A 26,040-nucleotide genomic window follows, 5' to 3' on the forward strand; every position below is an offset into this window, starting at 1 on the left:
TCATGACCTGGAGTGGTTGTCTTGTCCCTGCTCCTAAGAAAAGCAGGGCTGGGCTTGGAAGAAAGGCAGCAACAGTCAGAACGGACTCAGGGTGGTGCTGGATGAAGTGGGAGTGATTCACCAGTGGGGTTAGGTGACGAGAGCTCTCTGAGTCAGAACTCAGCCAGTGGTTTGGCCCGCTATGGGCTAAAGCGATAGACTTTTTTCTACTGGACTTTGGACCACTTGCACAATCATTCCCTGGGCAGGAGAGGTATGGACCCTCATAGAATAACCCTTACTAAAGGTCAATACCACTCTCCCTGGTTAATAACCACAACAGTAATGCTTTTGACACCTGTATAGCATTTTAATCTTCTCCCTAAAACACACATTTTTTTATTGGAGACAAAATATTCTGTGTAACTTTGTGTAGTAAATTTCTTCCCTTTTCTGAGTCTTAATTTCTTCCTCTGCAAAACAGGGATAAGGTGGGGGTGGGGAGAAGATTCATAGGGTCTAGATCAGGAAGTCTTTACCTGGAGTTTATGGACTCCTAGGGGTTTATGAATAGATAAAAGGAGTTTTGTCAAATTGAATGGGAAAAAAAATACTTCTTTCTTTCAAAATAATTGGTTTCTTGTGTAAACTTCTATATTCTACTTTAAATTTAAAAGTATTATTCTGAGAAAGGGACCATCAGCTTCCAGGTGCCAAAAGAGTCTGTGATAGAAAAAAAAAGGATTCCAGAAACCTTCTAATTCAATACCCTAATTTTACAGATGAGGAAACTGAGGCCCAGGAAGGTTGTGACTTATCAAAAGTCACACAGGTAGCAATTGTAAAAGGTGAGATTTGAATGCAGGAACCCAAGCTCCTGAGTGGATTTGTGGTTTTCTCTGAAGTCTAATCTTTCCTGGACTTTGAAATTTGTTACCATGATTATCCCAGCAATTGTGTGATCCAACACACTGATTAATTGTTGGAGTGTGAAAGATGAGGTCATGCCACACTCTCTTGGGGTTGTACTGTTACAGTGCCTGGTGTCCCTCTGCTTCCCCATGACTCTTCTCAGTCTAACCCACAAAGAGTAAACACATTGTGACACAGCAATATATGGAACTTAGGCCTTCTCCTGCCTGGTGTCACTCTGACTTTTATACATGGTGGAAAAAACTGTTTCACAGAGTGCAGAGGGTGCGGCCTTGGCACCGGGAGAGGCAGACTTTCTGGAAGGCCAGGTGTTTACAGGTCAAGTGGTATTAAGCAATCACTAGGTCTGGGAGATGGACTGGGGGGAAGTTGAGGCAATACAGTTATGTACATTACAGTGTTCTATTAGTGAACAGTCTAGAATCCTGATAGTCAGAAAAATCAAAGAGCAGCTCTATTTCAACACATTTAAATTGAGATAGTCTGTGACTTGACCATCTTAAAAAAGGAAGGAGCTCACACTCTGCTGCAGGGTCAGAGTCTGCAAAGGGGCTAATGAAAATTAGAGAAATCCACAGGACAGACTACAAAGTAATCAGTTACTCATATATTATTTTAATATAGTTCAATTCACATTGATATTCCTTCCATGTAAACATATGAAACCTATAATGGCTCATCCTTTTTACATAGATACACTGTTATGAGAGAAATGATTATTACTCTCTTATATTAAAAATCAATTATTGAACTAGGACCAAGATTTTTCTCCTTTTCTACTTTCTCATTCAGAAATAAGGCCCTGTAGATTATTCAGGCAACCTTTGAAGTGCAGAACTGATAATGAGAGGGAAAACTCAGTTATGTTCAGAAGATAAAGAAATTCTAGGTTATATGAATTCTGGTCTGTTGAATTTTACTCAGTAAATTCTCTCTTCGGTCTAGATTATCCTAGGTGGGGTGCTATGAGTATACATAAGTCTCTTTGACCAAGACTAAGTGATCAGAGTCACCATCTTCCAGAACCTCATGAGAATAAGCCTATCTCTCATTATAATATTCATTCTCTCATTACTTGTTAACCTATCAGAGTTGATTGCCACCCTCCGGAACACGAATTCTTCCAAGGGGATCCAGGTTTTGAGTGGGTTTCATGAGTAATCTTTGGCATTTGAGAATGCCTTTTATTATGTTCTAGCATGATTAATAAAATGATTTAATTACCCAGAAACTGTCTCTTGAACTTTTTATACATCACAGCAAAAAGATCTTAAATTCATCCAATCATTCTGGAAAACAATTTAGAATTATGATAAGAAAGTGTTTAAAGTGTTTATACCCTTTAATCTACAGATACCATTGCTAAGCATAAAATACAAAAGGAAGGAAAAGAAAGGTTGTATATACACTAAAAAACTGAGAGAAGAACTCTTTGCAGTAGCAAAGAATTGTAAATAAAGAAGATATTCATCCATTGGGCAAAGTCTGAATATTGTGGAATAGGAGTGTAACAGAGTATTATTTTGTCATAATGAATCTTAAGAATTCAGAGAGTCATGGGATGACTCATATGAATTGATGAAGGATGAAGTAAGCAGAACCAGGGAAACAATCAATCTCTCTCTCTGTATACACACACACACACACACACACACACATATATATGTATGTATGTGCATATATATATACACACACACATATATATGTATATATAATGACTATAAGTGAAAAGAACATAAAAAAATTCATTGAATGTTATATAATGACCAAACTTGTTCCTGAAGAAGAGATTTGAAAATGTACCTCCCTCTCTTCTTTACGAAGGTGGGGGATTATGGGTATGAAAGACTACTTATACTGTTATTTTCCAGTGATAAGTTGGTTGGTTTTGATGAATTGCTCCCCCTAATGCTTTCTTTTTTAAAGTTGGTAACAAGGGATAGCTCACTGGGTAACAGAGGGGTGAAGAAGACATTTGGAAATGAAGGTAATAGAAAATCAAAGAATCAAAAAATATTTAAAATTAGGGGAAAAATGGGGTTTTATTACAACCAAGAGAGAAAGAAGACATTAGGCTGTTGGGCTGTATAGGCGCAGACTTAAGAATGGATGGGGTCACCACAGGTCCAGGGTTTGGTCTTCAGCTTTTCAGGTTCAGGACCTTGTTTTTATCAGTTTACTCAGAGGAAAACCAGGCTCTGGGGTAATGACTTCAGTTTCCCCAAACTCACAAGATGAATCTGGCTAACTCTTTGCTTGAGAGATCTCAGCATCTTAAACTATTACCTCTGTGACATGACTCTGAAATTCACATCTTCAGCACCAAGCTCTTTCCTGAACTTGGGACCTTTACTTCCATATGTTTATTAGACACTAAACATCTGGAAGTCTAGCTTGCCAATCAATTAACAAGTCTTGTGGCTTTTACCCCTACAATTACATTTTATCTGTCCTTTTCTCTCTACTGACACAGCCACCACCCTAATTTAAGTCTTTACTCTTACCTGAACAGGCACTAGCCCTCTTATTAATTGATCTCCCTGCCTCAACCTCTCTTTTCTCTAACCCATCTTCCTCATAGCTGCCAAAGGGATTTTCCTAAAGCACTTCCTCAAAGTCTAAGCAAGTCACTCCCTTCATCAATAAATGCCATTGGCTCTCTGTTGTCTCCAGGATCATGATGCTTGCTTTTCAGTCTCAGACATCACTTGTTGAACTTTGACAAATAAATTTCCCTCTAATATTGGTGGGGTAGTGGCAGCTGTGATCTCTGGAGGTGAGATCCTACATCTGATGGGTGGTTGTTCCAGGTGGGGGAAAAGGGTGCAGCTGCAAGGCTGATAGCAAGATGCCTAGGGAAGGCCCTGATGTCCTAGCGGTGGGTGGCCCTTTGTCATCTGCTTATAAGCAGTCCAATGAGGAGAATTACAGATGTAAGATGGATACGTGAGCCCGAGCTAGGGATGCAGTGGATAGACTGTTGGGCCTGGAGTCAGGAAAACTCCTCTTCCTGAGTTCAAATCTGGTCACAACCACTTTCAAGCTGTGTGACTCTGAGCAAGTCACTTAACCTCTATTTGCCTTAATCCACTGGAGAAGGAAAGGGAAAACCATTCCAGTATCTTTGCCAAGAAAACCCTAGGGTGGTAATGGCATGCTAAGGTCTACAGAGTCACAAAGCTTTGGAAACAACTGAATGACAACTGTACCAAGTACTGGAGATACAAGTACACAGTCCCTGCCTTCAAGGACCTCACATTCTAATTGGGGAAAGACAACTATGTAAATACATATAAGATGGTCGGCTAGTTGTCACAGTGAATAGAGGGCTGGCCCTGCAGTCAGAAGGACCTGAGTTCAAATCCAGCCTCAGACACTTAACACTTACTAGCCGTTTTTGGGCAGGTCACTTAACCCCAACTGCCCTGTCTTCCAAAAAAAAAAAAAGCAAAAAATACATACAAGATATGGTCTATCCTCATTATTCACAGATTCTGTGTTTACAAATTCACCTACCTACTAAAATTTATGTTATTCCAAAATCCATATTCATGGTGCTTTTGAGGTCATTTGAAGTCATGGAAGGAGTGGTGGAAAAAATTTGAGTCGCGTGACAGTGTATAGTCCTAGTTGAGGTAGAATAAGGTGAAAATCTGCCCCCTTGTTTCAGTTCTCATGCTGTAAATAGGTGTCCTTTTCCAGGTCTATTTATTCTTGCTTACCCTTTCATGCCTCTCTTGAGTGTTATATTTGAAGAATAAATTTTCCGTTAAGCTCTTATCTATTCATCAGGAAAGTCTGGAAGTCCCCCATTTCATTGAATATCCATCTCCTTCTCTGAAAGATTATGCTCAATTCACTGGGTAGCTGATCCTTGGTTGTAATCCAAGCTCCTTTACCTTATAGAATATCAACATTCCAAGCCCTCCAATCTTTTAATGTAGAGGCTGCAAGGTCCTGCATAATTCTGACTGTTGTTTCACAATATTTGAATTGTTTCTTTCTGACTACTTGCAGTATTTTCTCCTTGATCTTGTCATTTGCAATTTGGGATCTCTTTCAGGAGGTGATTAGTGGATTCTTTTAATGACTATTTTACCCTCTAGTTCTAGGACCTCAGGGCAGTTTTCCTTGATGATTTCCTGAAAGATGCTGTCTAGGCCCTTTTTTTTATCATGGCTTTCAGGTAGACCAATAATTCTTCAATTATCTCTCCTGGATCTATTTCCCAGGTCAGTTGTTTTTCCAATGATGTATTTTACTTTTTCTTCTATTTTTTCATTCTTTTGATTTTGTTTGACTGGTTCTTGATGTCTCATAGAGTCATTAGCTTGGCCAATTCTAATTTTTAACAACTTGTTTTCTTCAGTTAGGTTTTGTACTTCCTTTTCTATTTGGCCAATTACATTTTTAAGGAGATGTTTTCTTCAGTGTACTTCCCCCCCCCCATTTTGTCAATTGTATTTTTAAAAGGAATTATTCAATTTTTCTTTTCCCTCTCTTATTTGATTTTTAAAATCCTTCTTGAGCTCTTCCAAGAAGGCTTTTTGGGCTTGAAACCAGTTTGTATTCCCTTTGAGGTTTTGGATGTGGGTGTATTGACAATTTTGTCCTTTCCTGAATTTGTGTTTTGATCTTCCCTGTCACCAAGATATTTCTCTATGATCATTGTTTTTCTTTGCTGCTTTTTGCTCATGTTGTTTGCCTTTTCTCTGGCTTTTAAATTTGGTCTCTACTTCTGGGGCCCAAGGGGCACTGTCCCAATCTTCTTGTGCTAGGGGCTAGGTCCTGGTTACCAGTTTTGTGTGCTGGGGCCTCAGGTGCTGGCAGCTGGAGGTTTAGTGGTCTGGCAGTTTACCTGGTGCTGAGCTGGAGCTGGTGGTGGCAATGGCTGGTGTGTGCCTCGTATTGGTGTTTGTCTGTTCCTTCACCCTGGGGCTCAGGATCTCCCACTTTCCATGGCTTGCTCAGACACTTCCTGTCCTGTACTGGTCCCCCCGCCCCTCCCCCAACCACAGCAAGAGGGGCCTTTCTGGTTAATCCCCCTAGCCTCCAGAGCTAAAGACTGATTTACCTTGTCTTTCTGTTGGCCCCACTATTCTAGGATTTTTCTTGGAGCAGTACTCTCTGGGCTTTTCAAGGTCAATAAGGGAGGGTGAGAGCAACTTACTGTTTAGTCCACCATCTTGGCTCCTGGAAGTTGAAATAGATCTCCAGGTCTCTTTTTTTAGTGACACATTTTTCACATTTTGGTGCATTTTGTTGGTGATTTAGCTGTCTAAAATGGCCCCCAACCATACTGCCGAAGTGCTGTCTAGTGTTCCTAAGCAAAAAAGGCTGTGACTTGCCTTAAGAAGAAAATATGTGTGTTAGATAAGCTTCATTCAGGCATGAGTTAGATAGTGTTATTTGCTGTGAGTTCAATGTTAAAGATTCAACAATATGGAACATCCAGAAAAAAAGAAGAGAAAATGTCCTGATCTATGTGAGGCTGTTCTAGAAACTACTAAAGTAAACTGTGACCAGAGGATTTTGGGAACCAAACCTGTATCTCCCCTAAGAGCAATGGTTCAGTATCCGTTAATTCAGGGTTTGCCACAACTTACTACCTTGAATAATGAGAACTGATGGTATTTATTACGTAAATTAATCTCAGAGGGAAGGTACTCGAAGTCTAGGAGATAGAAAGGGCCTCTTACAGATGGTGGGATTTGAGTTGAGTCTTGACAGGAAGATGGAGAAGCCAGGAGGTGGGGACCATAAGGGAGAGAATTCCAGGCATGATGAACAACTAGGGAAAATGCACTGAGAAAATGGAACTTTTGTGAAAAGAATAGGCCATTGTCACTGGATTGCTAAGCACACAGAAGGTGGCAAGGTATAAGAATGCTAGAAAAGAAGACTTTAAGGGGCAGCTAGGTGGCACAGTGAATAGAGCACCAGCCCTGGAGTCAGGAGGACCCGAGTTCAAATTTGGCCTCAGACACTTAACACAGAACTAGCCGTGTGACCTTGGGCAAATCACAACCCCAACTGCTCTACCTTTCCCCCTCTAAAAAGCAAAAAAAACCCCCCAAAAAACCCAAAACACACAAAGAAGACTTTAAAAGCCAAATAAAGCATTTATATGTGATCCTGGAATTTATTGAGTTTGGGGGAAGGGAGAGGAGGGTGACATGTTTGGGAAAATCGATTTGATAGAGACAATAATTAATATACAAGAACTTCTGCTTGGAAATAGATTGATACGGGCAGAGTTCTTGCTAATCAAAACTGTCTCTGACCCAACATATTTTATAGTAACCATGAAACAAAAGACATTTCACAATAAACTTTCTCAGTAGAATAAAATATAAGTTCATAGGTTTGGATTTCCTTTAATTGAACAGTAATTCTGTTTAAGTAAATCCAAAGTCTTGGAGAAGATCTTCCTGCTAGCAGCATCTCCCTCTTTAATGACTCTATCCAAGGTGAACAAAGCTTTAAATAATCTCTCTCAAGTGATCAATCAAAAGAGATTCCCATAGCCTAGTTTGGTCACCATAAACAAGACAAACTTTTTAAAAATAATCTTAGTTTCAGGGAATTAAGATCCCTTCTGAGAACTGAATATCTACCATTCAAAGAAGACTGACTGGGTCTTTAATTGAAGGGAGACTAAATGCTTTAGGACACTGCCACTGTATTATTTCTTAATATAATACAACTGAAGCCTGGGTCCTATATGCTTCTAAAAGGTATATGATGCCCAATAACAGTGTTAGAAAACATTCATTCAACATTTATTGAGTACCTGCTATGTACAAGGCACTGAACTTGGATGCTGTTCTGTATATGGTTCATTCTGTCATTTATGAAGCTTATTCTCTGTGCCAAACATTGTGCTAATTGCTGGGGATACAAAAGGCAAAGGGCAATCCCTACTCTTGAGGAACTAAGGGGTGTGTGTGTGGGGGGCTTGGAGGCCTAGTCCAAACTCTTTGGGGCCTTACAAAATGTTAAGTAGAAAAAACTGTTTCAGAGAATATACTAAATATTTTCTTACATTACAGAGGGAAAAGAGTATTATAATGATTATGCCATAAATAATGCCTAAGGTGTGGCTAGGTGGCACCGTGAATAGAGCACTGACCCTGGAGTCAGGAGGACCTGAGTTCAAATCTGACCTTAGACACTTAGCCGCAAGAGCACCCGCACACGCGCACCCACACCCACACCCACACACACACACACACACACACGCATGCACACAACTAGCTATGTGACCTTGGGCAATTCATTTAACCCCAATTGCCCTACCTTCCTCCTCCAAAAAGCAAAAAAAAAGAAAAAGAAATAATGCCTAAAACCTAGCCTGTATTAATTATGTACTGGGCCTCAGAGGAGGGAAGACTTATATTCAAGTCCTGCCTTTGACTCTTACTTGCTGTGTGACCCTGGACAAATCATTTCATCTCTCAACTTTCTGAAGCCAAAAGTTACAGAATAGTGACTGGAGCTGTTTTGTGGGTAAAGATTCCAAGCTTCCTCACCAGGAATTTCCTGGACCACCTTGTCATATCTTAGAAACCTTCTAGTACAATTCCCTCATTTTTATAAAGGAGGAAAGTTACTTTGTCTTCCCCATCAAAATTGTAGCTGAACCAGAATTCAAATCCAGTCACCTGACTCCTAGTTCATTGCTCTTTCTACCCTACCACAGCCTTTAGGGCCACTGGAATTGTTCTGCGCTGCTGGGAGCTCACAAGGATGCTAAAATAGAGAGAATAATATTTGCACTTTTTCACTTGTTCCTGTCTTTAAATGAGCTATGACCTGGACCTGGTTGAACAATGAATGGAACCTTTGACCATGGGGTTCAACCAATCCTAAGAATTTCTAGCATATAGAAAGCCCTGTAGCTTTATAGTTTTTATAGACAGCTGTGAATTCATTTCAACAAATATTTCCAGAGCATCTACTATGTATATATCCTCAAGGAATGTACCTTCATTCTACTGGAGGGGATAAACCCACACAGAGTTATAATACTTAACTGAGCTTTGTATACCTCTTACACATGGTCTTAGTCTTTGAGAATTCCAAAGTAGGGAGGGCTGACTTGTGGATAAGCTTTTGTAATGATAATGATGTCTACCTCGAAATACCAGTAAAATACAATGAAGCCATAAACTATAAACAAACTATAAGTTATATAGCAAGCTATGTGTGACAAGCTATAAACAATGACTTTCAAAGAGTTTTCTTTCTTTTTCTTCTTTTCTTATTGTTAACATGTTGGCATGGAGGGCTTTTCTGATTTTATATGAGCAATAGCTGGACTGGAAATAAATTTGAGAAAATTCCAACCTGAGATCTGTGCCCTGAACCTTTAGAAAAGAAACCCATCTGGGAGTTTCAATATGCGTAGGCACATTTGAACTCAGCCTGACATATGAAGTTGTATCCTGATGATCCAGCATTCAGTAAAACGACACAGAGGCCCGTTTGTGAAATCCCCAAAGAACAGTGGGGGAAGAAACCACAAAATGTTCTTAAAGTCCTGGGCACTAAGAGACATAGTGTTGTAATATTTACATACTGACCTAGTCCAGTAATACCAATTGCAGAAGTATGTACATATAATCAAAATGGAACTACAGGGGTTCAGGGGAGGGGAGGGGGAATAGGGAAGGACAAGTGCAGTTTTCTAAAAAGATAGAATGACAAAGCCAAAGGGAACTTGCAGAAACACTCATAAACCTGTGCTCCCTCCCCTTTCAAAGGCTGAACATGCAACCTTCTTTCTATTATTATAAAATTTAAGTGTCTCCAGGAAATTCGCCCCGGTTGTCCTAAGTCCGTTGGTCAAAGAGACTGTGAAGGCTTGTTTAAAAAAGCCACCCGCCCTTCAGTGTCCAGTGAGATGCCTGGCTGTCCTTCCTGGTCCTAGAGGCGGGTTTGGATCCCTGAGCTGCCGCATCTAGCACAATGAGGCTTCCTTCCCAATTCCATTCAATAGTAATAACGTTTAAGGTCTCCACGCCGAGAAACTAGATCCCCCAGACCGACGGTTGATTCAGGATCTAGACTCAGTGAATGAAAAGGACTCACTTTTGCTCCGAAGGAGCAAAATTACATATTTTCCTATAGATCACTAGCTTCCGTCGCTCTGTTGCTGCCACATCCCGAGCGGCTCCCAGAGGACGCGACCATGGGATTTTAGAGTTGGAAAGCTTGGGGAGAGACCGTTCATGTTACGGGTCAGGAACTGAGGTCACTGCCATAAAGTCGGGGCCCGGATCGGAACCGAAGCCGGGCCTTCTTCCTCCGCTCCCTCGCACGACTCCAGAGGAGAGCAGGTAAAACGGACCGCGTATTCTCAGCTCCCCCTTAGGTACATCTGATACCCTTTAATCAGCTCTGGGCGGGCGGGCAGCGGCCTCGCTTCCTCCGTCCCCTCCCCTTGTCCCCCCTGGGACTCCAGTACCAGGTTTCCTGCCCAAAGAGCGGGATGGGGGGGGGGGGGGGGGGGGGGGAGGCCCGGCTGGGGCTCTGGCGCCGTGTTGGCATAGAGTTGTCTTTGCTGCTAGGGCGATGACGTCTTCGCTTCTGGCACCGGGAGGGCTGAGCGCGGGCCTGGCCGGTGACGTCACCGCCCAACCACGTGATCCGGCCCCATTCAAACAAACAAACACACACTCACACACTATATAAGGCAGCTGGCCCGGCGTGCGCTCGGCAGAGAGCAGGGTGAGGGTGGCGGCTCCCCCCTGCCTGCTGAATAGGGAGGAAGGAGAAAGAAAGAAGAAAGAAAGAAAGAAAGAAACTCGGTTTGGATGTTTCTCTTCCCTTACCTCCTTCGAATACAAAAGTCTTAGGGAAGCTTATTTGGGCCCCAGACCGCGCTTTGTGCTAAAAGTGCTTTGTCTTCACTAGGGATCTCAGGAAACAGGAAAGCCCACGGCCCTGAGAAACAAAGAACTTTCCCCGAGTGGATTCCCACTTTGACGCCCCTCCCCCTTCTGTCGGTCCGCCGGCCGGCTGCCCTGGACAGCGCCCGCCGCTCTCCACGCTGCCACCTTCAGCGCGCCGCGGGGGCTCCCTCGAGCAATGGTCAACATGGAAGTCGGGGCCCTGGACTGCGAGAGCTTGAGAGCGCTGCTGCAGGAGCGGGCGGCCCAGTGCCTGGTTCTGGACTGCCGCTCTTTCTTCTCCTTCAACTCCTCGCACATCGCGGGCTCGGTCAATGTGCGCTTCAGCACCATCGTCCGGCGGCGCGCCAAGGGCGCCATGGGGCTGGAGCACATCGTGCCCAACGAGGAGCTGCGGGGCCGCTTGCTGGCTGGCCTCTACCACGCCGTGGTCCTTGTGGACGAGCGCAGCCCGGAGCTGGAGCTGGCGAAGAGGGACAGCACCCTTAGGCTGGCCGCCAGCGCCCTGTGTAGGGAGGCCCGAGCAGCGCGCATCTGCTTTCTCAAAGGTACGGACTGCCCTGGTGGCCGCTGCCAGGCTTTGGGGCTAGTGATGGCGACTCTGGAAAAGCCGCCGTCTTCCGGAGCTTTCTGCCTCGAATACCCCTGGCCCTCCTGTCCAACCCAGTTGGGAACCCTGTTAGACCAAAGCTCAGACGAAAAGCGGTGCGGCAGAGGGTCGTAAACCCACCCTAAAAAAGGCACATCAGGAATTTCTTTGCCTTCCTCTCCTGTTACAGTGTTTTCAGGCGGGGGAGAGAGCTAATGGGAGACGATGTCTATTTTGTATTTTCAGGAGGATATGAAGCTTTCTCCTCAGCCTGCTCGGAACTGTGCAGCAAGCAGTCGACACCTATGGGTCTGAGCCTACCTCTGAGCTCCAGCGTCCCCGGCAGTGCAGAATCCGGGTGCAGCTCTTGCGGCACACCGCTCTATGACCAGGTCAGTATAATGGGTGAGGGAGAAAGGCATAAAGCGCTATTACTAGGGACAAGGGGTATAGAAAATAGCCTGTAATGGGCATCAGGAATTTTAATTTTTTTTGTTTCCTTTCAGAGTTAAATGAATTGAGGTAGATAGGACCTTAGATGTTCAGGAAGTTGTCCACCCTCTAAGACAATGCCAATCATTCACTTTTATAGTGACTCAAAATGATTAATTAATCCTGTCTTCTCCCAACCCACCATTCCGTGTCTCTGCCTGTTAAATCAGCTCATTCTTTCTTCTGTAATCGTGCTTAGTGCATTGTCTCCCTCTCAGCCAATAACTTACCAAGAAAATCAGGCACCAGAAGGATTTTTAATGTTTTGCACATACTTCACATGGCATAATTTGGGGCTGTGTGTAATCGTCTTAAAAATTCTTGTATTGCAGGGTGGCCCAGTAGAGATCCTGCCTTTTCTGTACTTGGGCAGTGCGTATCATGCATCCAGGAAAGACATGCTGGATGCTCTGGGGATCACAGCCTTGATCAACGTCTCTGCAAATTGCCCCAACCATTTTGAGGACCACTACCAGTACAAAAGCATCCCTGTGGAGGACAACCACAAGGCCGATATAAGCTCCTGGTTCAACGAAGCCATTGACTTCATAGGTAAATAATCCTTGCAAATGTCTTTCGCTACATTGATTTTGAGTTGTGCTGGGAAGAAAACGCCCAGTTGTAAAAATGACACTTTTTTTTTTTTTTGGGTAAACGATTGTCCATTGTATGTATTCCAGACTCTATAAAGAATGCTGGAGGAAGGGTGTTCGTTCACTGTCAGGCTGGTATCTCCCGATCAGCCACCATCTGCCTAGCTTACCTCATGAGGACCAATCGGGTCAAACTGGATGAGGCCTTTGAGTTTGTGAAGCAAAGAAGAAGCATCATCTCCCCCAACTTCAGCTTTATGGGTCAGTTATTACAGTTCGAGTCCCAAGTCTTAGCTCCTCACTGTTCAGCAGAAGCGGGAAGTCCTGCCATGGCTGTACTTGACAGAGGGACCTCCACAACCACAGTCTTTAATTTCCCCGTCTCCATCCCCGTCCATTCTTCCTCTAATGCTTTGAACTACCTTCAGAGCCCAATGACCACTTCCCCAAGCTGCTGAGAGACTCAGGGAAGTTACTCGAGAACCACATAAGGAACTTGAGGCTCCTTCTGTCTAAAACAAAGTGCAATAACTCTGGGGGATAATGTCTCAGCATTGTTGTGTCATCTGGGTTCAACTCTTTCCTGAACTCCACACTTGAGAACAACATGGGTGAACTGGACTGAACTGATTCTAAGGTTCATTTGTGCTCAATTCCGAAGTGTCTTGGACCAATGTGTAGTTTGGTACATCAGGTTCCTTTGATGGAAAGAAGCAAAAGAAAAAGAGACTTGGATAGCTCACTTTGGGCTGATCCTAGTGGCCTCTCTTCTTAGAACTTTAGTCTTTGTGCTTGACAAACCTACCAGTATTACCATTTCTGGACACTTAGCCAGCAGAAGAGGCTGTTCCCCTTTGACGTCTATATATATATTTAAATATATATATATACACACACACATTCACACATATACAATGCAAAAGTTCCCATTATTTATTTGTGTAGATGTGTTCAGCTTTCACAAACCTCAGATTCCACTTCTAGAAAAACCAAATACCTCAATTTTTTTTTTTGTTGGGAGTACTGTAATCCTGTAAATACATCCTTAAACATTTGTTCTCTTAGCACTGACGGAAAAGCACCAGACAAGAGTGCTTTTTTGAGTTGCCAAGGTTGGTTGTATGTTTGCTGATTATTTATGATCTGAAATAATATATTTCTTCTTCTGAGAAGACATTTTGTTACTTAACGATGACTTTTTTTTATACAAGCAGAATAAATTATGACATTTCTATTGAAATTTAACTCTGCTCTTATCTCTTTTGTTTCCTTCCCTGCCTTCTCTAATTTCCCTCCCTCTCCCACAATCCCCAGTGAAATGTGACAAAGGAAAAACTTAGAGCAGTTACCAGCCCTGAGGGTTATTCCTTTGGGGGATGGGGGCTAAGCTTCATGAGCTTCTATGACTTTAGGGCAGATTTTGTTTAACATCTGCACAGTTACAAATGAGGTGGAAAATGAGAATCATTCTGGAAAGCCAGATGCTACATATGAATCAGTTGTTCAGGGTGAAATGACAAAGATCTGTTGCCAATACAACAGTACTGTACCTGTTTGTCAAATGAATGAACAGATATTCACGTTGGGCCAAATAAATGCTATCTGAGGGATTTAGAAATAGGGGAAAGGGGCTACAGTGACAGATTTGCATTGGATTTGGAATTAGACCTGCGTTCAAACTGGGGTTCTGTCACCTACCTAGTATGTGTGTGACCTTGAAGTCTGTTTTCTCACCAGTGAAATGGAGGTGTGGGGAAGGAGGCTTGGGCATTGTAGTGTAATGTAAAAAAGAATGATGGATTTTAAGTCAGGAGTTTGGAGGTTCTCCATTTGAATTCTGGTTGCCTCTAATAAGGCTAGGTAGTGCAGTGGATAGAGTGTAGGGCTTGGAGTCTTGGAAGACTCAGTTCAAATATGGCCTCAGGCAGCTACTAGCTGTGTGACCCTGGGCAAGTCACTTAGGCCTCTTGGCCTCAGTTTCCTCATCTGTCAAATGAGCTGGAGAAGGATATGGCAAGCCATTCCAGTATCTTTACCAAGAAAACCCCAAATGGGGTCATGGAAAGCCAGACACGACTGAACGATAATCTACCTCCTTTAGCTTCTGTGACCAAAGCCAAATCACTTACTCTCTTTGGGCCTAAGTTTCTCATCTAGAAAATGAAGGGACTGGACACAATGGCCTATAAAATCCCTCTTATTTTTAAGCCTATCATCTAATGATTAGATGATTTCTAAGGTCCCTTCCTGAGCTCTGAAATCCTGTGGTCCTTTATGGTATCACAGTCGAACACCCTAAGGTGTAGGAAGGATTGAAGACTGCTGTATCTTTGGAGATAGACTAGTATAATGAAAAAAGCAATGGTTTTGGAGTCAGAACCTGGGTTCTAGTGTTGACTCTGTCGTTTCCTCTCTGTACGACTTTGGGCAAGTCATTTCACAGTCTTTGGAGCTCAGTTCTCTCATCTGTGAAATGAGGGTGCTGGACTACATAGACCCTAAGGTTCCTAATAACCTTTAAAATATCATGACCCTATGATATGTTTCTACAATCTGGTTGTAGAGGCAAGGCTAACACATGAAACTGCAGGACCACAAATGTAGAGCTGGGAAGGACATAAAAGGTCATTTCCTCAGATATGGATGCTGAGGCCTAGAGAAGTTTTTCACCAACGTTATATAATTAGTAAGGTTAAGTTACTGGTTAGTAAGCTTCAGAGGCAAGATTTAAACTCAGGTCTCTTGACTTTATTACAAAAAGTACACTTTTCATTGAGATAAATGATAAGTTGTTGAGAGTCAAGAACATTAAAAAAATATTTTTCTCTCATGTAAAAACAGGTTAGAAGAGTTTGGTAGGGCTTTAGAGGACAGCTAGTCATGCAGCTAGCTTAGCTATATGGATAGATCATTGGACCTGGAGTCAGGAATATCTAGGTTAAAATCCTGCCCTAGACACTCACTATCTGTGAGAACCTGGGCAAATCACGTAACCTGTGCTTACCTCAGTTTCCTCATCTGTAAAATGGAGATAATAGCACCTACTTCCCAAGGTTGTAGTAAAGATCAAGGGAAATAATATTGGTAAAGCATTTAGTCTGGCACATTGTAGGTACTTAATAAATGTTTGTTTGCCCCCTTCCTAGGTTCCAGCCCTCATACTTGAGGAAATTAAAGTCCAGAGCAGGGAAATGACTTGGCTAAAGTTACACAGCAGCAAAGAAAGAACTAGAACTTGGGTCACACAGTCATCAGGCCAGTTGCCACCTACCTTCCTCCAAGAAGTCCATTGTAGCTTATTTCATCCATAATGGCAGCTTCACTTGATCACATGGTATCTTGCTGCCATTTTTTCTTCCTTGCTGCTGGATAAGCCAGTCCAAGATGGGGGGAGGGGGGAGGGAGGCAGTGGCTATGAGAAAACCAATTTGGAAAAGAAAACCTTCCTTTTGACATTGTTTAGGAGAAAGATTGTCCTTGAATGACCTCTTGCAATGTCCCAAATGGTGGATTTGTGGGTATCATTTGAACAGGTGGAGTACTTCATAGAGCTGCCCTTGACTCTACAAGTTCAAGTTTCCTGAACTGTAACCCGATGCCGATGGGCAGTGGTGAAAAGGATCAAAAGATCCCTATGTCCTAAGTGCTTACCTTGGCCTGTCAGTCTCATCCCATAAAGGAGCTCTGGATTGGAAAGGTATTCGAATTAGAACCTTTAAAACAAGACAGTCGCACATTGTTCTGCCAAGTCCTAGAAACTGACTATTGCCTTTGGACAGAAATGTACCAATGACTTCTCTCCTATGGCCTTTGCCTTCTGTCAGCTCTCCCTGTGGACTCAATACCATCTCTTTCTGCTTGGCAAGCAATAGCTGAGCTAAAATTAATCTTCAAAGTGCTCTATGGAGTGGAACAGTACAGACACTGCCTAATGGACCAATTGGTGAAAAGGGCTCAGTCATTTATCATAGCTCAAGCGGATTCTACCTCTCATCACTCCAGGAGAGGCTGAGCCCCAGCTCTGTCCTGACTCCTTTTTTTTTTTTCTTTGAAGGTAAACTACTTTTTGAAAAAGGTTTTATGGATAACTATTGTTTACATATCACTTCCCAATATCTCTCTCCTCACCCCCTATCATAACAAAGTACAAGAAAATCAATCGATACACTGTCTGGCAATTTCCTCAACTTTCTATTCCCATATCACCCCCTTTGTCTACTGAGAGAAAGTGATGTCTTTCCACCATCATCAGTCCTCTGGAATCAAAATTGATCCTTGCATTTAATCTGAATGATTTTGAATAGATATTGCATATGCTGTTTTCCTGGCGCTGCTTCATTCTGGATAAGCTCATGCAAGCCTCTTCATGTTTCTCATAATTCTCTCTGTCATTTTCTTCATCTTACCGTGATATTGCCTTACATTCATATCACACAGTTTTGGTTTGTTTGTTTTTTTCCCAGTCCCCCTCCCCATTTGATGGGCACCCATTTTTACTCCTAGTTTCTACCATCTCACAAAGAGCTTCGGTGAATGTTTTGGTATATGTGGGACCTTTCTTTCTGTTATTGGCCCTCCTGGGGTTTATGACTGAGTGTGGGAATTCTGGATCAAAGAATAAGAATGGTCGAGTGACTTTTCTTGTGTAACTACATATAATCTTCCAGAACAGCTGTGCCAAGTCACAGGTCTATCTACAGTGTGTCACAAAGCCTATCTTTTCCTAGTCCTTCCAACATCCACCATTTCCATCTTTTGTTATCTTTTCACTTTGAGGATTGTGAGGGAAAGGGGAGGATCTTTCAGAGTTGTTTTTAGTTTGTATTGACTTTAACTCTAATATTTGCTGACTGTGTGCATCCCTGCTTTTGAAAACCACTTATTCATCTCTTTTGGTCACTTATAAATCTTTTGGAGAATCCTACCTCATTTTCCCCCCAGCTCTGGGCATTTTCTCTGGCTGTCAATGCCTGGAATGTTTTCCCTCCTCATCTCCTTCTATTGGCTTCCTTTAAGTCTCAACTAAAATCCCATCTTCTACAAGAATTCTTTCCTACCCCTCTTAATCCTACTACCCCTCCCTCCTTTAATAATTCCTATTTATACTGCATATAGTTGATTTGTGCATATTTGTTTGCCTGTGGTCTCCCCCATTAGACTGAGTTCCCTAACGGCAGGGACTGTCTTTTGCCTTTTTTTTCAGTCGCTTAACAGATATTTATTGACTGACTGATTGACTTTTTGACTGATTGATTTTTTTCTGTTATTTCAGAAAATGTCACAGAAAACCGAAAGTCAATTTTCTTTACTTTCCTTAGTTAAACAACATCTTTTGGAAGAAAATTGGTATTTTCTGGTGAAGAGAACACTCCCTCAGTTGCGTTAATGTAATGTTCCAAGAGTGTCCTTTTTTGGTGGAAAATTGGAGCAGACGTCATGGAAGCAGAGACTGGAGTCAGGGAAGTTTTCTTTCCCAGCTAAAGTTGCTGAAGTAGTTTCATAGGCCGAGAATGCCTAATGCATGTTTGTCTCCTCCATTCTTCTCTACAGTTTCTGAGGCAATCTTCTAAGTTAGGGCCTGTGGTCATACTGCTCTTAGAAGGTAGAAACTGCGTATCTGTCTCCCAAACCTTAACCTCCTTGCTCAGCCCCATTTGTAGGCCTAGTAGTGTGTGTGCCTTTAAGATTATATAAATCTGTAATTATACAGTCGCATATATTCCCATAGCAACCCCTGGGAGTTTCCCTTTTGTGAGGAAGGCAGTAATGGTGCTTCCTGTTGCTGACAAATCAGTTTGTAGTTAAGTGATTAAAAAAAAAAAAACGGCAAGGGGGAGGGGGATGTCGTTGCTCAAAAATGCTGGCGCTGTGCTTTGCTCGTTACCAACACACACAGAGCAAACAATGGGGACGGCGGCTGTATCTGCAAGCCCCATCAGAGAGGTGAAAAAATCAGGAACCATCTCTAATGCAGTTTGCTGAATTGCTGCTAGTGAGTGGCTAGATTTGGTTCCCTTCCCCCCCAAACCACAAGCATATATGTGCTCTGGGCCTGGCCAAGCTGGTTAGACAGACCTGAGGTCATCCCCAAGGAGAGATGCAGCTTCTGCCTTTTTTTTTTTTTCCCCAAGTCAGCATTTCTGAAGGCAGGTGTGCAAAGGGTTTTGTACTCTCCCATGTAAACCACCTATGGGGAATTTCCCAGGGCCCTTCTGAGCCAAATCTTCCTAAGGCAGACTGAAAGAAAAAAAAAATCAAGTAGAGAAAAGAAAAAAAAGACTTGTCTAGATGAGAGCTCATTTTCTTTTCTTAAAGGCATCTATTACTCCATGGAAGGTCATATTTACTGAATTCAACAGAAATAGGGTTAGTGGCATAATGGAAAGGGCACTGGACTTGACAATCTGGATACGTAGATTCAGATCTTTACTCTGACGCTTGGTCACAACTAGCTGTGTGCCCCTTGGAAAGGAGTTGACTTCTCTGAGCCTCAGTTTCTCTATTTGTAAAATATCTACTCCACAGGATTGTGATGAAAGTGCTTTGTTAATCTTAAAAAGCTATAGAAATAGGAGTGGTTTTTAGATGGTGGTAGTATTTCAGGGAGCTATAATTTTGCTTGGTATGGGTACAGATACAGGTTGTAGAATATCGTAGGTGGTATTTGAGAGTTGTTGTGGTCTAAAGATTCATCACCCTCTCCAGTCAAGCTGGTTCTCTGCCTCTCCAAATTGTCCTAGGTCTGTCCCTGAATAGCAGGCACAAATTACTAGGCCTGTTCTCTAATTCTATCTAGTTCATTGAAGCTTGCTTTCCATTGACATGGCCTTTGAGAGACCAAAGTCTTCATGCTATGATAAAACATTGCCATGGTTTAGTGGAGGATAGTTCAGTTTAAGTCAACAAACACTGTATGCAAGGTATTGTGCTAGATTCTGGAAGATGATAACAATGTATATGAAAATGGTTTTCTATATAGAGCCCATCGAGAACCTTCTGGATCAGGAAGAACATTTGACCAAGATTTGGGAGAGCTTATCTCTAGTCATAGCCCTGCAACAAACTAAAATGTATATCCTTGGGCAAATCGCTTCCTCTATTTGGGACTCAGTTCTCTGTCCTCTGAAAGGAAGGCCTTGGAAGGGGGATGTCCAATTCCATTTTCTAGGGTGCTGTGACCTCTGGCTTCCCTTAACTAAATGGCCGATTGGCTGCTTACTGGCTGTTAGGCTTCTAGTCACAGCCCCTTTGATCAGAGAAAAGGGCCTCAGTTTCTCCCAAGAGACTTGGGGAATATGATCATCTTTGAAAACCAAACAAGAATTCAGACACTGTCAAAAGGCACTAATGCTTGCTCATTCATATGTAACTTATTCCTGGGTTGTCATCACATAGTTCAGAGAGGCTCTAGTAGACTAATCCTTATTCTCAGACTATTTTCTCTTTATTATTACAATAATTATAATAAAAAGCTCATATTTAAATAAAGAGTACTCTAAAATTATAGTGTGTTGCAGTCAAAAGAGTACGGAATTTGGAGTCTGAGAACCTGGATTCAGATCAGATTCTGATTGTGCCACTCATTACTTGTATGGCCTTGGGCAAACTACTCAGTTCCTCTGGATCTCAACTTCTTCCCTTGTGAAATGAGGAAGGGTGGACTAGATGACCTCTAAGATTCCTTGCAGGTCTAAAGCTATGATCCTATGATCCATTTATGTATGAAACTAATCTGTCCACAAACATTGATCAAGTATCTACTTATATTGTGTTAGGTATATAATGACAAAAATGAACAGTTCTTGCCCTCAATGAGCTTATATTCTATTGCTCCAAAGTTACTTCCTCTCTCTAGGTCTTAATTTTCCCATTTGTAAAATGAAGGTGTTGGATTAGATAATTCCTGAGGTTCCTTCTAGCTTTAAATCCATTATCCTATGAATTGATTTATTTTTCAACCAATCAATTTTCAATCAATAAACATGCATTAAGCACCTACTGTGTGCCAGTCACTGTGCTAAACACTGGAAATACTAAAAAGGGGTAAAAGACATTCCCTGCCCCTCAAGGAGCTCCTAATTCTGATTCTAATGGAAGAGACAACATGCGGACAAATATATGCAAAGCAAGCTATATGCAGTAAAAATAGGGAATCATTAGCAGGGAGGACACTGAGATGAAAAGGGGTTAGAGAACACTTCCAAAAAGAGAAGGGATTTCATTTGGGGCTTGAAGGAAACCAGGGAGAGAGTGGAGCAGAAGAGAGAGTGTTTCCAGGTCTGAGGGACAGCCAGAGAGAATGACATGAGCTGAGAGATATAGCATCTTGTTTGGAATAGCCAGGAAGTCATGGTCACTGGATTGAAGAATACATGTTGGGAATTAAGGTGTAAGAAGGCTGGAAAGGGCCACAGATGCCCATTTCTCCTGCTCCAGACAGAGCTTCCCTGGACCATAGCCAACACTGAGTGCACCTTCATTGCCATCAAGCCTGAGGGCATCCAGTGGGGCCTGGTCCCAGACATCATCAAAGGCTTTGAGCAGAAGGGATTCTGCCTCGTGGGCATGAAGTTCCTTAGGGCCTCAGAGGAACATCTGAAACAGCACTATGTTGACCTGAAGGACAGGCCATTTTCCCCTAGGCTTGTGAAATATATTAACTTGGGGCCTGTTGTAGCCATGGTTTGGGAGGGCTTGAATGTGGTGAAGACAGGCAGAGTGATGCTGGGAGAGACCAACACCATTCATGGGGACTTCTGCATTCAAGTTGGCAGGAACATCATTCATGGCAGTGATTCTGTAAAAAGTGCTGAGAAGGAGATCAGCCTGTGGTTTAAACCTGAAGAACAGGTCAATTATAAGTCTTGTGCTCGTGACTGGGTCTATAAATAAGAATTTGAAAAGTGGATATATACTGGACCTACTCCTTTTAGTAGCTGTGGTATTCATGTGTATGTCTTCATCACTGAGTGTGAGTGTGTGTATATGTTTGTATGTCTCCATCCCTGAATACAACATTTCATGCCAGGGGATTGAAAGGAATTGGAACCATCATCTTCTAAAACAACCCTGTAATCCTGTTCAATAAAACCTTGGAAATAAGGGGCAAAAAAAGAGACTGGAAAGGTAGAAAGGAGCTAGGTCAGGGATGGAGAACCTGCAGCCTCGAGGCCACATGTGGCCCTCTGGGTCCTCAAATCCTAAGGGGATTTATTCTGTGAAGTTTGGATTCAGTCAAAGGGCCTCACCTGATGTCCTAGAGGGTCACATGTGGCTTTGAGGTCGCAGGTTCCCCCACCCCTGGGCTAGGCTATAGAGGGCTTTGAAGGCCAAACAGAATAGTTTGTATTTATTTCTGCAGGTAATGGGGAGCCACTGGGGTTGTGTGTGTGTGACATATTAAGTACCTACTATGTATCAGGCACCATGTAAATACAAAAAATAAAGAGTGTTGGCTCTTGATCCTATACTCTGATGGAAAGGGAAGATAACATGAACATCCATAAATATGTACAAAGCAGATATAAAATAACCTTGAAGGGGAGGCAATAGGGGTTGGAAGGGCATCAGGAAAGGCCTCATACAGGTGGCACATATTATGGGTCTTTAAGGGAACCACGAACTCCAATGGTGATGAAAGAGCTTCCCAGGCATGGTAGACAGCCAATGAAAAGGCATGGTGATAGGAGGTGGGGTATAAAGGAAGAACAATAAGAGCTCAAGATGTCATCCAGGTTGCAAACCTGGTGATTGGAAGGATGGTTACACCTGGGACAGAAATGGGGTGGTCTTTAGAAGGGCTGGGTTCAGAGGGAAAGGGATGGGCTGTATTTTAGATAAGTTAAATTTGAGATGTTGATGGACGGTAAGTTCAAAATGTCCAGAAGAGCCTATGGATTTAGAAAATGCTTTCCTTAAAATTGAATTCCACTCAGCAAACATTTACTAATCATCTATTTTGTTTCAGGTACTGCAGCAATTTCTGGTGATAAACTAAAAAGAAACAATCCCTATCTTCAAGGTATTGGGAAAACGATATGTTCACAAATAAGAAAACACAAAATAGGTACAAGGTAATATCAGTATTGTAAGTAAGTTAGTATGCGATCAGTAAGATCAGTGTTGGCTTTCTATAGGAAACGGTATTTCCTCTGAGTGTTGAAGGAAGCCTGAGTTTCTGAGGCAGAGGTGACGAGGGAGTGCATTCTAAGTTTGAGGATATCCTGTATAAAAGTAGAGAGATGGAAGTTGGAACGTCTTGTTCAGGGAACAGTAGGCAAGCCAGTCTGGGTGGAATGCAGAGTACTTGGAAGAATGAGCTTCCTTTTGCTGATGTCCAGTGAAAACCATTCTTGGCCTCTATTTCAAGGAGACCCATCCTGTCCTCTCCTTTATTCCTGCATTCTTAGGATGCCTCCCTTTGGCATTCATAGTATCTATCTTTGCTCTAACTAGTAGATTACATCTTTTTTTTGGAAAGTACAAATCCCAAACAGACCAGGTGTAATGACAACCACAGCAGCATACCCAGGATGACTGCTATAGTGCAGGTTCTTTTATCTGCTTTACTAAGGAAAGACTGTTCAAAAACGTGTCATTAATCCTCTTTTAATTACATTCACTAGTTCAGCGGAGGGGTCAGCACCCTGAAGTTCAGAGAAAATATAAAGAAAACACAAGCAGGGAAATGAAGACCAACAGACAAGGCTTCTAACTGTCTGAGAAATTAGCACAGATCAACAGACCGATCCAACTTTCTGATCAAGGCAATGCATACATAGTTACCAGAGAAGGAAGCACCAACATCTGGGTTTTTCAAGCTGGGGGAGCTCCTAAAGGGCTACTCAGAGTCTCATGTGGTCAGATCCCAAGAACACTCTTCCAATGAGTGAGCCCCAAAGCAAAATGCTAACCTCAGAGTATATATCTTTTTTTTTTTATAGGGGAGAAGGTAGGGCAATTGGGGTTAAGTGATTTGCCCAAGTGCTAGTAAGTGTTGTGTGTCTGAGTTGAGTGTCTGAGGTCCGATTTGAACTCAGGTCCTCCTGTCTCCAGGGCCAGTGCTCTATTCACTGGTCACCTACCCACCCGAATATACCCTTTTTAGAACCAGAGGGCATCACAGTGCCTAATTAGAAATTAACAAAAGGTGTGAAAGCCTTCCTACAAGCAAGCCCCCCTTAAGCAATCTTCCCTTAATGGGCTCCATGTGAGGCCTCTTAAAAAGATCTTAAATTCCATTAACATTACACCAGGTTTCTATAATTCTCTAGCAGCACTTCCCTGTACAAGTCCTCCTGAGAAGGGTCATGGTGTCCTTATTCCACCTAGATGAAATCCACAATCACCTTCTGGAGTTTCACAGAACCTTGGGGTGAGTAGGCGGTGGGGAAGGGGGGTGTGTAGTCTTGAATGTCTAGAGTACTGGTGATGAGGTACAGGCTCTGGGAACTCTCTAGAACTCTGATTGAATCTTTCCATTTGATGAGGCAGTTGCATGAGGCCATAAGCCTTTCCTGGTGGCTCGGCCCAAATCTCTATCCCTCCTTTGTCCAGCAACTTCCCACCCTTCATCCTCCCAATACCCAAATCTCCAGGTAGCCTCCAGCAACTTCCCACCCTTCATCCTCCCAATACCCAAATCTCCAGGTAGCCTCCAGCAACTTCCCACCCTTAATCATTCATTTACTGGAGTCTGACCTCATTAACTCCTCCTGAAGACCCTCCCAAACTCATTACTGGAGTCTGACCTCATCTGACTCCTCCTGAAGACCCTCCCAAACTCATTACTGGAGTCTGACCTCATCTGACTCCTCCTGAAGACCATCCCCAAACTTTCCCCCCTAGACCACCCCTAGATTCCTCCTACAACTTTTCTGTATATAAGATCCCATCTTGTCTCCATGTGGTGTGAGAGCACCCTAGAATTTTCTAATGCAAATGTCACAGATACCGAGGCTCCTTAAGAGTCTACCCATTATGGTGAACTTTTAATAAACTTAAACTTTGCTTTTCTTTGGCTGAGAGAAGGCTTAAGTCAAATTCATTTGGTAGGACCCAGCATGTTGGTATTTTGGCATCTCGAGCACCCCTAACCCCTATACCTCATCATTTTATGACGACGCTCTTAACTGGGATCATTCCTTCCTCTTTGGCGCTCCTACCAATTGGAGAAGGGTACTGTGCTAAGTTGGAGATTCAAATAGAGTAGTAAGAGAGGTTCTGCTCTCAAGGAACTCACATTGTAATAGGGGAGTTTTAGCGGCAAGTTAGATTAGAAAGCCCAAGGGTTCTTAAGACAAGGTGGCAAGACATTTATCTTAGTTGGCTTCAGTTCAATTCAATGAATATTTATTATGTATATACTATGAGTATGCACCTAAGATTTTTTTTGTTTTTAAAAATTTATTGTTATAAGCATATCTCCTTCCCATCCTCCCCCCACCCCTAGCAATTAAAAACAAAACTAAAAACTCATACAAAAATATACATAGTCCAGCAAAATAAATGACCATGTTGGCCAGGTCCAAATATGCGTGTCTCATTCTGGATTTTGAACCCATCATCTCTCTGGCGGGAGATTGAGTCCTCTGGACTCATGGTTTATAATTCCACTTGTCAGAGTTCTAAAGACTTTCAAAGTTGTCTTTCTCTGTAATGTTGTCACTATGTAAATTGTTCTACTAGTTCTACTCACTTTGCTTTGCATCAGTTCACAGAAGTCTTCCTAGTTTCTTCTGAAATTTTCCATTCATCACCATTTATGGCATGATAATATTTCCTTATATTAATATACCCCATAGGTGGGCACTTCCTTAGTTTCTGGTTTGGGGTTCTTATGAAAAAAGCTGCTATAAAAATTTTGTACATATGGGTATAAAATCTCTTTGGAGTATTGGCTTGGTAGTAAAATAGATGGATCAAGGGGCATTCACAGTTTAATGACTTTTAGGGCATAGTTCCATATTGCTTTCCAGAATGACTTGAGCAATTTGTATCTCCACCATCAATGAATTAATATGCCTATTTTCCTTTCCAATATTTGTCATCTTTGCTACTCTGATTGTGTGAAATAGAACACCAGTGTTGTTTTAATTTACATTTGTCAAATTATTAGCAATTTGGAGCTTTTGTTCATATGGTTATTGATAGTTTGGATTTATTTCTATGAAAACTCCCTATTCATGTCCTTTGATCATTTATCTATTAAGGAATGACTTTTAGTCTTATAAATTGGAATCAACCCTATATATCTTGAATATGAGACCTTTATCAGAAAAATGTATTACAAAGTTGTTTCACCTTCAATTTTTTCTGAATTATGTATTTTGTGTTCAAAAACTTTTCAATTTTATAAAATCAAAATTGTCTTTTTTTTTTTTTACTGGGATCCTCTCTAATATTCTTATAATCATGAATTCTTTCCCTAGATCTGGAAGGTAATTTCTTCCTCAATTCTCTAATTTAATTATGATATAGATATTTTTGTCTAAGTTATGTATCTATTTGGATTTATTGGGGTATGCAGGGTGAGATGTTG

At 42.2% G+C, this 26,040-nt stretch overlaps 1 protein-coding gene and 1 pseudogene across 1 annotated transcript; both read left to right on the plus strand.

Moving 5' to 3' along the window:
- The first annotated feature begins 10,601 nt into the window (after positions 1-10,601).
- Positions 10,602-13,745, plus strand: DUSP1 (dual specificity phosphatase 1). Its single transcript, XM_069102364.1, has 4 exons — positions 10,602-11,374; positions 11,662-11,807; positions 12,240-12,459; positions 12,588-13,745. Exons 1-4 carry the CDS (start codon positions 11,005-11,007, stop codon positions 12,956-12,958), a joined length of 1,107 nt encoding a protein of 368 aa, XP_068958465.1. The 5' UTR covers positions 10,602-11,004; the 3' UTR covers positions 12,959-13,745.
- A 7,026-nt stretch (positions 13,746-20,771) lies between these two features.
- LOC138172509 (nucleoside diphosphate kinase B pseudogene) lies at positions 20,772-21,614 on the plus strand (annotated as a pseudogene).
- Positions 21,615-26,040: the final 4,426 nt, after the last annotated feature.

The sequence above is a fragment of the Petaurus breviceps genome, unplaced genomic scaffold, assembly GCF_028583685.1.
Source record: "Petaurus breviceps papuanus isolate PSGF00001 unplaced genomic scaffold, PetGlider_PUasm1.0 551, whole genome shotgun sequence".
Lineage (NCBI taxonomy): Eukaryota > Metazoa > Chordata > Mammalia > Diprotodontia > Petauridae > Petaurus > Petaurus breviceps.